Source organism: Neomonachus schauinslandi, chromosome 11 (genome assembly GCF_002201575.2).
Source record: "Neomonachus schauinslandi chromosome 11, ASM220157v2, whole genome shotgun sequence".
Classification (NCBI taxonomy): domain Eukaryota; kingdom Metazoa; phylum Chordata; class Mammalia; order Carnivora; family Phocidae; genus Neomonachus; species Neomonachus schauinslandi.
This window is the reverse complement of record NC_058413.1, coordinates 90,153,388-90,166,856: the sequence shown is the minus strand read 5'-3', so window position 1 is coordinate 90,166,856 and position 13,469 is coordinate 90,153,388. Positions and strand designations below refer to the sequence as shown.

Here is a 13,469-nt window from a genome sequence, read left to right as displayed (position 1 = left end):
GAACTGATTCAGCCGGTTTTTTTTTTCCTGCTCTTCAAAGTCATCAAATCAACTTATTACTGCCCAGAACAGCCCAAATGACCCATAAGCACAATTTAAAGGGTTCATCATTTTGGTTTTTTTCTGCATCTTGGCAGAGGTCACCACCTTCATTTGCATTAAGAATCGTCTCTTTTGAAGAGAGCTGGTGCCCCACCCGGTTTTGTACGGTCCTAAATTATTCTCTAGAATATTCTCATCTGAAGAATGCTTTCTTCTCGCTGGAGCACATAAACAAATGGATGCTTGTTATACACTCACTGTTCCCTGGCACACATTCTCTCATTCACACACACACCACAGGCCAAGGTAGGCCTCCCAATTCCAGCTGGGGACCAGCTGTCCTGGCCACACTAACCCGCCGCTTCCCCTTTCTTCTTTCTGCAGATGACAGCAACTGCCCAGGCTCCCTCTAAGACCCAGGCTGTCCACATCTCTGCACCCTCGGCCGCTGCCAACACGCCTGTGCCCAGTGCCCCCATTGACCCCCAGGCCCAGCTGGAGGCTGACAAGCGAGCTGTATACAGGTAGGAGACTCTTCAGCTATGTCCGGAAGCCCCAGGCAGCCTCCAGTCCAGCTCAGCCCTGAGAGATGAACATGCAGGCCAGTGGGTGGGCTCATAAAGGCCATGGCCAACAGCCACTCTCCTCACCACCTTCTCTCTCAAATCAATCTGGACATACCTCAGCTGGCTGCTGTGGGTTGACACTAGCTTCCTGGGATTGTCTAGTGAGGGGCAAGAGAGCCCAGGGAAGAATCTTCCAGAAGGACCCTTTTCTCATCCCAGCTGGGGATTGAGCCCTCATGGGCATCAGAAACCCTCAGCTCTGCTGATGGCCACCTCGGGATGCTCTCCTTACACGTCCCCCGTTGTTGCCTTTACTCCAGCAAGCCCACCGGACCACTGGACATCTGCCATAGGACCATCTAGGACTTGGTATTACACAAACTTTACTATGCCTGAAAATCATTGGGGAGAGCTTATTAAAATGCATATTTCTGGGCTCCATGCTCAGAAACGCTGAATCAGTAGGTCAAACTATAGGAAAAGGAAGATGAATGTTTTAAAAAGCATTCTAGATGAATCTAATGCAGCTGGTCCTTGGAGCACATCTGATTCATGGTTGTCTTTGTTTCTTAGCAAGAGCTGTGGTGTGCCGCCACGTAGGTTCCGGTGCTGTCCCTCCAGATGGGGAGATCGCTGAGAGCAGGGCCGGGCCCTGAATGTTGCAGAGGGTGGGAGGGGCTCAGGGGCTGGCTGTTCTGTGTATGCGGTTGAGAAGAGGCAGTTGTCTGAGAGCAGCCTGAACGAAGCTCCAGCAGAGATTTTAGTCATTACATCTCTGTGCGGGGTCCACACCGCTAGAAAAGATGCCCGAGTCAACGCTGAGTATTGAGGTTGGACCCTTACTCACACTCACTTGTGTGAGCACATACATTCCCGTGCATCCCGCAAGCACATCTTGCCTGGGACCTCGCATACACTGCAGCAGGTGCCAGGATCAGTAACAGGTGGAATGGTCCACCCAAGATGAATGGGAAGAGGATTGACTCCTTCCTCACTCCTCCCCGCAATGACAGTGCTGTTACGGTAATGGTGATAATTATTGCTGTTACTATCATTATCGTTGGCATTATTTTTAGCTACTCAGATGAGCCGAAAGCCTCTAATGCCAACATGGAGTCCAGAGCAGTGAGGCCTGATCCGGAGGTCCTGCCGCGAGGGTCTTTCCCAGCCCCGGTGGAAGGATGAGTCACTGTGCTTGTGCCCCACTCTGCCCAGTGCACAGGTCAGGCCCAGCTTGCCTGCAGGGAGAGAGCCCTGCTTTGGACCCCAAAGAACTCCCAGATCTGGTCACAGTACCTGTCAGACGGAGCACTCCTGTCCTCCTTTCCTTCCTTCCTTCGTGCTGTTTTATCGAACCCTCACTAGAATATGTGGAGGCGCTGAGCTGGACTCCAGGCAAAAGAGGGTAAACCTACAAAAGCAAATGCGTGGACTCTTCCCTGTCTCCGCAGGAACGGACAGATAGGCCAACAAGAAACCAATACCTTGTGGTCAGAGCTTTAACAGAGAAGGCTTCACAGAGGCGGCAATATTTGAGTTTGATCATAAAGGGTAGTAAGAGAGTCCACCGGAAGGAAAAGTGGGCTGGAGTAGAGCCTTCCGGACAGAGCAGGGCCTCTGTGTTCCAAGAATGGCCAGTGGCCAGAGCAATTGGGAGTGGGGAGATGAGGCTACACGAGCACTTGGAAATTAAACTGCAAGGTGGTCTTGGGCTTGCGTTGGAGCGTGAGAAGGGAGAGGAGAGTACCATGGCCCCTGATGGTCTCATGGCTTGGGGGGACAGCCGTCAAACTCCATGTAGAGAATTGCTACCCACAGTATGGCCCAGGGGCTGGCAGCACTGCATCACCCGGGAGCTGTTTAGAGATGCAGACCCTCAGGTCCCACTCATACCACGTGCGGCATGTACGCACCATCCACCATCCTAGACCCCTAGGGGACAGGGACCTGTAGTGAGCACAGATCGTAGCCTAGAAAGACCCCTGATTAGTGGCATAACAAAAAGTTTCTGGAAACCCAGGCTTGCATCCCCCCTCCTTTCTGTACTAATCTCTCGGAGCTTTAATTTCCCAACAGAAGCTAACCAGTAGGCTTAGTAAGATCACTGAGAGCCCCTGTAAGCACCTGGCACTGTGTCTGGTACAAAGCAGATGGGTTCCCTGGGCCTTCTCAAGATCCCAGGCTCATTCCCCACCCAGGCCAATCTGCAGGAGAAGTGGGTTACCTCTCCCATGGGAGCTGCCCATCATGATGTCACTTGAAATATAAAGGGCCAGATCTTCCTCCTACCAACACTTCTTCCTGCTCATCTGCCCACCCGAGCTTTACCTTCTCCCACCGGGCTGAGCCCCCAACAGTCCTCGGCATTTGCCCAAATCATCTCTGCAGCTGTCTGACCATGAAGAAGGAATCCCAGGTTGGTTGCCACCAATGGCCCAGCCAAACATGGCAGCCCAGCATCTCAGAACAACCAACACCTTTGCCTGGCTTTTCTCTGCAGTCCTTCCTGCCCCAGGGGCCCGGGGTTTTCTCTCACAACCACACCTCTCCCATTAGTACCAGCTGCTCTCTCTACAGCCATTGCAGGATGACCGGAGAGGGAGCTCAGCCTCCTGAAGGGTCGGGTAATTTTAATTAGATTTGCCTGCCTTGGGGCAGCCTGGCTGCTCCCAGGCACATCGGGGAGTCGGCATTTTATGTCAATAAATGTAACAAGACTCTTTCGATTCAGATTAGTGCCCAGCACCGACTTTTGGGAGATTCCACCGAGGCCCATCCCAGAACCACAGATGAAGGAAGGGTGGAGGGGGCCCTTCTCTGACCAGGCCCCTGCAGGGTGGCAGGGGGACAGTGTGACAAAAGGAAGGGGTGTGCCTGTGAGTCCAGGGAGCCTGCCAGTGCCCCCGAGGTTTTGTGTATGAGGAAGTGTTAATGAAATGTATTGGTTCTTTCTGATGTGGAAAGTGTGTGTGTGTGTGTGTGTGTGTGTGAGTGTGGCTGGGGAGAGGGGAGGCAGTCTGTCTTTAATTGGATCACACCAGAGCATCATCTGGGCTAATCAGCAAGGCAACCAGGAGCTCCCACTCAGATTAATGATTGCAGTCTAATCCGAGCAGATCCCATGATTGGATGCACATCGCGGGTAATTGTGTTTGTGGCCCAAGAGCGATGCTGAGTGGGAGTCTGAGGAGGGGAGGCCCCATGCAGTGGGGACTGCAGGTTTGGACCTAGCTCAGTTCTCTCCTTCCCTAGCCCCCCACCTCCACCCCCACCTTTTCCCCAAGAAGTTCAAACTTAGCTTGGACCACCCCACCACACCCCTCCATGCTGATGGACAGCATTCGGTGCTGTCCAGGACCTCGTGGTTAGGTTGCCAGGCTGCACAGAGACAGGGCCAGGAGGGTGAGGTTAATCCAGCTTTCGCTCTCCCTCCTCCCCTCCGGTCTCCTTCATTCCCCTTTGAAGTGAGGGGGTTCCCATGGAAACCACGATGTCCTGGGGAGCAGAAGAGTGGCAGGGAGCTAGGCCTGGCCAGGTGCAAGGGGGGGAGGAGGTTGGCTTTGCGGAGAAGGCTCTGCTAGGACGTCAATTCTCCCCCCACAAGGCTGAAAAGCTCTCTGAGAACCGGGGAAGGGGCCCCGCCCAGCGCGGAAGAAATTACCCGCTAGTGATAGGGAATGCTGGGCTGCAGGCTTGAGCCATGAGAAAGTAGTGGGGGCAATGTGCTTGGCGTCTGCATTGAAAATGCTGGAAAATCGAGCTGTGGTGCAGCTGTATTTCTGTATTTCTCCTCTGCGGCATGGCTCATGGTTGAACTGATTGCATTGACAGTGTTTCTGTTTCCCCCACTAGATCACTAACTCCATGAGGGCAGGGTCTATGTCTGTTTTATTCATTGATCCATCTCTGGCGCCTTAGATAATACCTTAGAGTTGGCAGCTTGGATGGAGTATGTACCAGAGCAGTGCTTGCTGAACAGATTCATTAAATAGGCAGTACCCCATAAATACACCACTGTTCTAGGCTGGCGGCCAGCAAACTGGCCATCAGGGGCGAGGGGATAGGGAGGAGCCCTGCTCTGTAGCATTTGCTGATTTCCACCATGTAAATGCTTCCACCATGGCCCATTTCAAGCTACCAATCTGATCCCGCTGAACAGAGTTGTGAAGAGAGAGGCTCTTGCCTGCCACACAAGCAGCCAAGCTAGAGTCTCTGATTTTAAATCGGTCAGTACATCTTTTTTTATTATTTCTTTTATTTATTTATTTTTTAAAAGATTTTATTTATTTATTTGAGAGTGTGTGTACAAGCGGGGGGAGGGGCAGAGGGAGAAGCAAACTCCCTGCTGAGCAGGGAGCCTGATGCCCATGCGGGGCTCCATCCCAGGACCCTGAGATCATGACCTGCCTGAGCCACCCAGTCACCCTTATTTATTTATTTTTTTAAGAGAGGGAGGAGGGGGAGAGGGAGAGAATCCCAAGCAGGCTCCTTGCCCACTCAGTTCCTAACATGGGGCTCGATCTCATGACCCTGAGATCATGATCCAAGCCAAAATCAAGAGTCAGACACTTAACCAACTGAGCCACACAGGCACCCCCTTTTTTTGTTGGGGGGGTAAACAGGTCAGTACATCTTATAACCAGTTCTTTGGAATGGTTTTATTCATGCCTTTAGCCATGATCCCACATTTCTCGTTCCTCACTGGCCTGGCTACCTCTGGGTTCTAAATGTAAAATGTTCTCTCTGAATGAGTTCATACTTCCAACAGTGCCTAGCATGGAGTAGGTGTTTGCAGTTGTGCCTTTTCACCTTAACACCGAGGCAGTGAAGTTTCTCCTTCCTAGTCTGTATCCAGCACTATCTCTTCCCATCTGCTTGAGCCAAGCCCCGCCTTCAGCCCAACCTCCCCACCTTCCCCAAGTAGATTCCAAGCCCTTCCTGGTTTACCCGTTAACAAAACTCCTTCCGGCAGCTCCAGAAACCCTGCATCAAACCAGGCTTTGCCTCCTCTGCAGTTTCCCGGCTTTCAGAGTCTTGGCCTTTCTCTGTGACACGTCCAGGTTTTCGGGTCGCTGTCATCTCTCTTCTTCTCAACACAGACTCAGAGCTTCTACCGGTGTGATCCCTCCCCCTGGGCAGCTGAAGTCCAGCTCTAGTCCAGGAAAAACAGTGCACATCTCTAAAGCCCTGTCTCTGTGTTACTTGTTCCTGTCTCATCTGGACTGGGTCCCTCTAGAAGCCACACTCATCTGGGGAAAGATCAGAACAGTGCAGTGAAAGTGTTCAGATCGCTCCCTTGAGACCATCCTCGTGGAGGTCACCGAGGCTCCAGGCTTGGGTCCAACAGCCCTAGAGCTAAAGGTGTAAATTCAGTAGAATGGCCGTGCTGGGCAAGGCCATGCGCTCTAGAAATAGACTTGGTGATCACTAGCTTTGTCACCTTGGGTGAGTTAATCTCTCTGAGCCTCTGTTTTCTCAACTATAGAAAAGAAAACAGTAACAGCTAGACTAAAATTAGAGACTATAGGATAGTACCGGGCACACAGATCAGTGTCTGCTGCATGGTGTGGGCCGCGGGGAGTGGGGGTGGGGGGCGAGGATGTTTTAGGCAAGAGGGGCCAGCACGCATAACCCTTGGCCTGTTCAGGATGCGAAGCAGTCTGGGGCATTCAGGGGGTTGGAATTCAGGGCTAGGAACATGGTCCTTGGATTTAGATCTCCTGGGTGTACATTCTGGCTCCACCCAAGGCACTAAGCCTCTGGGCCCCAGTTTCCTTGTCTATAAAATAGGGCTACAAATAATGCTATCTCTTTACCAGGGTTGTTATGAGGAATAAATGAGAGAATGCACGCTAGGTGCTTGGTAAAGAATCTTGAATTTGGTGAGCACGCTGTGGGTGTTCGCTATCAGACGTTTGGGGAAGTGCGAGCAGCGATGGGTCAGGCTAGAAGGTCAATGCTGAGAGGCGAGGCAGCCAGAGGTAGGACTGGAAAGGACCTGCAGTCGAGTGGTCTCCATACTGCAATTCAGCTAAACGTGTAGTGAGCTCTGCTCTGTGTAAAGCATTGTGTTAAGTTCCAAGAGGGGTTTTGAATAAAGAAGAGTCAGTCCAGCGAGTAGGAGAAAGATAGACATAAAAAGTCGCTATAATATAAACTTGGCACATAGGATGGTCTCACAAAAGTATTTGTGGAATTGACTGCAAGGCTTCTGGCCCACAGTGCAGTGTGGGAGAGTTACACTGCTTTTCCCAAGGGAGGCGAGCCCGAGGGACATGATAGCCAAGCTGCCTTTCCCGGGGCTGGGCTGGTCAGTGGGGCGGGAGGAAGACCCGAGGTCTGGAAGCTGGGCAGAGGGACTGGGTCCTGTTGTGCCTGTCCCCCTCAGCAGCTGCCTGGCCAGGGGACCCTGGGAACTGACACTTCCTAATGAAGTGTCTTTGAGGGAACACTTCCACCTTGTGACCAAAGGGTGTCCTGGCTCCCTGGGGCTTAACCCTATGCCTTCCCTGGCACTGGGCTCAGTCATTCGTGGAATGTGCTGGGCGAGGTGGCCTGAGAAGAATGTGGCAGAAATTCAGCCATTCCAAGCAGAAAAGGCAGCACCAGATGCTTCATGCTAGGGCTTCTAGACTAGATGCTGGGAGCAGATGTTCCAGGCTGTGTTCTGGGCTGGGCTCTGTGGGCTGGGGGCTCCAGCAGACTCCCTACTCTTGGAAGCAGTTGGATTCACCAGCATCAGAGGTCACGTTTCAGCTGTTGACTTTGGTCAGGGGAGTGATCCTGCTAGAGCCATCATCTGGAAGTAAAACCACGCTCAGTTCTCCCCTGGCACCAAGCAAAGCCTGTTCCCTGCCCCTCCTGCCGGCATCTGAAGGCCCCCCAACCCAAGCACAGCCTCTGAACATGCTGCTGGCAGACAGAGAGGCTGCAGCTGCCTGGTCCAGGGAGCAGGTGTGTTCCGAGGCAGTGGGTCCTGCGGCTTCCCCAGCTCACCGGCCTGGCCCAGGCCCGGCTGAGAAGTCCAAGTGCCCCGCCAGGACAAGGCACACTGATAAGAGATCGGAGCCTGGAACCCACTGACTTTTATCTTCACAAGGTTCTATTAGGATTAAAGGAGATAACCAAAGCTAACCACTGACAGTGCTTGGCACATAGAAGGCTCACAATGAATGGTGGCTGCATTCGTGTGTAGTTACTGTGATAAGTACGAGACTGGATCTGTCCCCCTCATAAGAGGGAAGATGACCAGCAATTGGGCCTCTAGCTGCTGGGAACCAGGTGGGGTGGAATAGGAGGAGAGCCAGCAGGTGGGGCTTTGAGGGTTCAAGTGACCAGGGGCTCTCACCAGGGCTGGACTGAGCCAGTCTTGCCCTTCTTTTTTTTTTTTTACCCCAAAGATTTTATTCATTTATTTGACAGAGAGACAGAGAGAGAGAGCATGAGCAGAGGGAGTGGCAGACAGAGGGAAAGGGAGAAGCAGGCTCCCCGCTGAGCAGGGAGCCCAGTGCGAGGCTCCAGCCCAGGACCCCGGGATCATGATCTGAGCCGAAGGCAGACACTTAATCGACTGAGCCACCCAGGCGCCCCATGTCCCAGTCTCGCCCTTCTTTTAACCATGGTGCCACTCTCTGATTTTCTCAAGCACTAGTTCATTTCATGGTGAAATGGAAAGAACATAAGACTAAGACTTCTGTCTAAATTCTGACCCTACTGCTGGGCAAATTATTTAACATCTTTAGATAAGCTGTCCTTCCTCACCCGATAGGCACCAAAAGAGAACCCAAAAGATCTGCAAACATGTAAAAGCCCTCCCCAAACACACAGAAGTATGATTATTATGAGAGAAGATTCTTTTGGAAACTCATTTGACAAGACAGAGATTCTCTTGCGCTGCAATGATCTTGATGCTCGAAGGGTAAACATGGCGGCTCAGGTCTGCAACCCCAAGGACAGAAGAGAAAAAGGGAGAAGGAGGAAGTGATTTCAGCAATACACAGGAAAGGGGGAAGAGCACAAAATTTGGAGTTTGGGTACCCAGATTTCAATCTCTACTCAGTCACTTACTAGCTTGATATCATTATTTAACTACATGCTTCTCAGTTTGCTAATTGGTAAAATGGGAATAAGAAGGTTATTGAGTGTTTGAATGCAGTAAGCACAGGGAAAAGCACTTCGTAACTTACAAAGTGCCACCAAGTGTGTGTGGGGGTGTGTTCAGTCACTGCCAGTGACCAAGTCAGCAGGGACAGAGCGCCCTCCCCACAACACCCCGTCCCCCAGACTGAACCTCTGGTGCCTTGGACAGAAGCTCTGACTGCCTCTCTCTAGCTACCCGTGGGAAAGACACTTCCCTTCTCTGTGCCTGAGTCACTTCTCCTTAAAACGAAGGGGCTGGACATGAGGTCCTAGCAGGTCTCAAGTTTCAGGTTGTTTGTATTCTTGCCCTTGCAGACTCGCCTCCGCAATCACTTCATTAAGATCTCACATTTATTATTATTATTATTATTATCTTTAAGGTGCTGGAGGGAGGGGTGTGTGTGTGTGTGAGTGTGTGGGGGTGAAGGGACGGGGACAGAGCAGACTGTGGCCTGCTCTGGGCCCCACCCTTGCCAAGAATGGACCTGTCCACCCACCTGGGGGAGGAGAGCTGGTTGGAGCCCAGGAACCCTAGCAGATGCGATTCCAATTTAGCAACACGAAGAAGTCCTCTCCAAGGCAACCCAGGCGAACACACCACCCACTAGGCAGGACTAAAAATACACCCACATGGTTTCAACGTCACACCTGAAGTAAAAATACATCCAACCAGGAGCTGCTGGCTCGTTCTCCCCCACCCCACTCCGCTCTCTCCATCTGGTGCCTTCGAGGGGAGGAGAAATGGAAGGCCAGGCGAGCTCTTCCTTCACATTCACCCCCCTCCCTCCAGGACCCTGCCAGCCCCCACCCCCTCACACACCCAGCAGAGCCCAAAGAAGACAGGTCCTTTCGTTGCCATTGTAGCTAGAAGCTGCCAGATCGCGATGTCTGATCTGAATCCAGGGGTGGATTCTGAGCCCAAAAGAACTTGAGGACTGTGTCTTAGGACCTTCCCTCCCATGGTTCATTTGTTCCCACTCATTGATTCACCAAATATTTATCGATCCTCTGTTGTGTGCCAGGCACTATGCTTGACCCTTGGGAATTCAAAAAGAGAGAAGACGAGCTCGTGGACCGGAGCAGCTCACCACATAGTGAGGAAGACAGATCTGTGCACATACAACTATAGTTAGTAGAATTTAATGAGTGTCATAAGGGAAATAAAAATAAATTCTTACTGGCAGTGCTTTTTTGGTTAAAAAAAAAAAGAGGTTTGAGTTCTGATAAATTGTACGTTACCTCCCCTCCTCCTCTCTCTGTGCCTCTATTTGAATTGGCATGTGGGCTTGTTTTCCCTGCCAAATGAGGCAGTGGATATGGGAATAGAAATTTATTGGAGCCGATGGTGTCAGTGTTGCTCTGAATAAAAAAGGTGCCCACACACCTTTCCAGGGAAATGGAACAAGCATTAATTGATAGCTTACTAAGTGCCAGACATTCTATGTGTTTCTTCATTGAATCCTTACGATAACCTGCGTGGTAGGTGATGTTAGCCCTGCTTTATAAAAGAGGAAACTGAGGCTCAGAAAAATTCAGTAACCTGCCCCCAAGTTACACAGCTGTCTCACTCCAAAGTCTATGCTTATTTCGGACCACCGAGCTTCTCACCCTAAACTGTAAGCAAGGTCAGGATAGAAACCCCAAAGCATTTCCTAGGATGCTTCCAAGGAGGCCATGGTTTTCTTGCTGGAGAGAGCCTCTAGGAAGCCTTGGTAGAATGGATGGCATCTTGAGATGGATACTGAAGATGATGAGAAGGGACAGGGATAGATGCTGGAACACAGTTCCAGTGACAGGAGCAGCAGGGGCAAAGATGAGCAGTCCAGTTTGCCTGAGTTGGTGAAGGGGGTTAGTGAAGAGACAAGGGCCCAGGGGCCACCTGCCGTCTGACCAACACCACATTCTCTGCCAACTCTGTTAAGAAAAAAATACTGAAAAGAAGTCTGGGGCCACACCCTGAAGCCCCTGGAATGTTCGTCTGAGGATGTGAACTTTATTAGTTCATTAGCATCTTGGAGAAATGTCACGATAGTTGCCAGAATGAATACTTGTAATGGAGCTTCTTGGCCCTGAATAGGGGCCCAGGAAAAAGACAGGGAGCCGTCCCAGAAGGTGGCTCTAGGGTCTTGTCTGTGATTCTCTGATCCCAGGGACCTCTGACCTGAGGCACTAGAAATAAAGGATCAAAGTGCCAGGCCCCGGGTAGAGTTTCCAAGGTGGTGGGCCTTTGGCAACTCGAGACCTGCACTGTGTCTGTCAGTGGAGACAAGGGAGGGTGGCTGCAGGGCGAGCCTGGTCATTGCTTTTCCCACCTTCCCCTACCTTCCTGGCCAATGGACTCATGTCCTCTGTAGCAGTCTGACCCGGACCAGACCGCTGTCCCACCGGCTCATCACTGAACATCTCTACCCCGACATTTTGCTCTCTTACCAACCATTTCACCATCTGAACAGTCCATCCCTCATCCCAGCTAGGGAGGGCCTTAGAGGCTCTGGCCCCTCTTCCCATTGGAAGAAGCAGCCAGAGCCTGGGGAGGGGGTGAGGGCTGACACCCAGCCTCCTCTGCCCATCTTCCCCCTAGCCAGATGAGTCTGGGCTGTGAGGTCAGGTGCAGGACAGGCCTGGGGGCTCCAAGGTCAGTGACAGGGAGAGGAGGTGGACGGCCAGGCAGGCTGCCACACACATGGCTGGACCCATAATTGAGGTCTGCAGTTCTGGCCAAGGTCACAAGGGAAGGGATGGCTGAGAGGCTCAGAAGTGACAGAGTGGCATGACTGTGAATCACAAGGTTTATCACCCAGAAAGAGAACTCAACACTAATGTGCCCCGCTGCGTGTGACCGTCCCGCACCTCCCCCCGCCCCTAGCCTGTCTGCAGATCTAGTCTCTATCTGTCTCTTGTGTTCTTTGCATCTGAGCTTTCCTGAAGCTCTGTATTTTTGCATTCTTTCTAACTTTTTCCTGTCTCTGCTTCTGTATTTCTGGTCCTATAAGCAGGAAGAAATGTTAAAAAAAAAAAAAAATTTTTTTTCCCAAAAAACCCAGGTTGTCCAAGAAGGAAGGAAGAGAAGCAGAAAGAAAAGGACTTTTCTTGAGTCCTTTTAACAAAAGGAAACGAGCTTCAGCCTTATAGGGGAACTTGAAGTCAGGGATGAGTGTATGAATTACCAAAGAAGTGATGGTTTCCATCCCTGGGAGACCTTTGAAAGTGGTGGAGAAACCTATCGGGCCAACTTATGTTAAGAATATCTGTCCCGAGGTGGGGAGGCATAAGATGGCGGTGTTGAGGCTCGCCTCCCCAAGGAGGCTCTCAAAAGCCTCACCGGGAGAGGGGCAGAGTGGGCAGCATTGCTTTGCCCTGAAGAAAAACTGGGGCTGGAGCGAGGGGTCGCTCAGTTCCTCGGCTGCTGGAGAGAGGATGGTGTTCACCACTGCCAAGGGCTTCAGCCAAAATCCCGCCCCGTCTCCAATCTGCCCCCCAGGGGGGCAGCCCCACACAGCCCGGCCCCAAACTGGGCATTCCAGGCCAGCAAATGGGTGATGTGAAAAAAAAAGCAAAGGCAGAAATGTCAGAAGTAATTAAACCCAATAATGGCTTAAACCCCTGTAGAAATCAACACATCCGGTTTAATCACCTTCTTAAGCTAGCACGAGACTGCAGTTCTGGGGAGAGCGGTTCTTTATTTCTTTGGATCGTTAACAGAAACTGCCTATCTTGAGCTTGATTTTGGTTCAGTTGCTCCTGAGGAGAGGTGATGCGGGTGGGGGTGGGGGTAGGGGCTCAGAAAAGGAAAAAGAAATAATAAAATGTTATTTGAGATCATCTCTTCTTCCCCTCTCCCCACGTCTGCCCTGCTCCGGGCTCTGTCCGCACTCACAGCTCTCACCACCCCCCAGCACCCAGACAGAGGCACAGTGCTGAATGTGCTAAATTAGGCCATTAGAGAAATTCATTTCTCTTTATTAGTCTGTGTCAAATCCTTTTTATTAGTGGCTGGAAACGACCTCTCTTCTGCAGTAAAATGTCATGCCAGTTCACTTCTTTTATTTGTTCTGCACTGACGAGGCTCAAACTCTCACTGAATTAGTGCAGTGAGATTTATTTCCTCCAAATTTTGAACGGCTTAAGAGAGATTGGGGTGGAGGGGGCAGTCAGGCGGGAGGCGACAGGGGGAGAAGAGTGGAGAAAGATCTGGGAGGGAGAAGGTGAGCTCTTATGGAGGTCAAATGTCCTCCGCTCTTTGGAAATAAAGTCTAACGGCCATCTTTCATATCTTGTTCATCATCGCCTGGGCACTGGGGACTGAGTTTCCACATTCCTGCTTCTAGCCTCTGAAGGGTATTGATTCACAATGGGACAAATCTGGACAGCAGGAAAAGGAACTCCTTAAAACCCATTGTAGCTGGACAAACGAAAGCTCAGGGTAGGCCAAGGATAAAGAAGCAAATCCCACACCTACCTGGAAATTCTTCTTCCCATCCCTTGCCTGGTTCAGACAGGCCCATTCATATCCCTGGTGGCTAAGGTGCCCAGCTCCCATGGTCCCTGCCCTATTCACCCCACCCTACCCCAAGCCTGTAGCAGTGGCTTCCGGCCTCATCGCCAGCCTTCTGGGGTGATGTTGGAGGGTAGCTTAGAAATACAGGTCAACCCATAGGCCGGGCAGCTGGGGAAGGGGCTGGGACTGGGCCGCAGAGGAGCGCGTAGCATGACTGAAGCCTA

The 13,469-nt window shown here is 51.5% G+C and overlaps 1 protein-coding gene across 1 annotated transcript in view; it reads left to right on the top strand.

Annotated features, from left to right (window-relative positions):
* The window catches only part of PKNOX2 (PBX/knotted 1 homeobox 2), a 252,855-nt gene that overhangs the window by 191,898 nt on the left and 47,488 nt on the right, over nt 1-13,469 (top strand). The window contains exon 5 of the mRNA XM_021696423.1: nt 427-566. Coding sequence (XP_021552098.1) covers nt 427-566 — 140 coding nt within the window. The remainder of the gene's footprint in view (nt 1-426; nt 567-13,469) is intronic.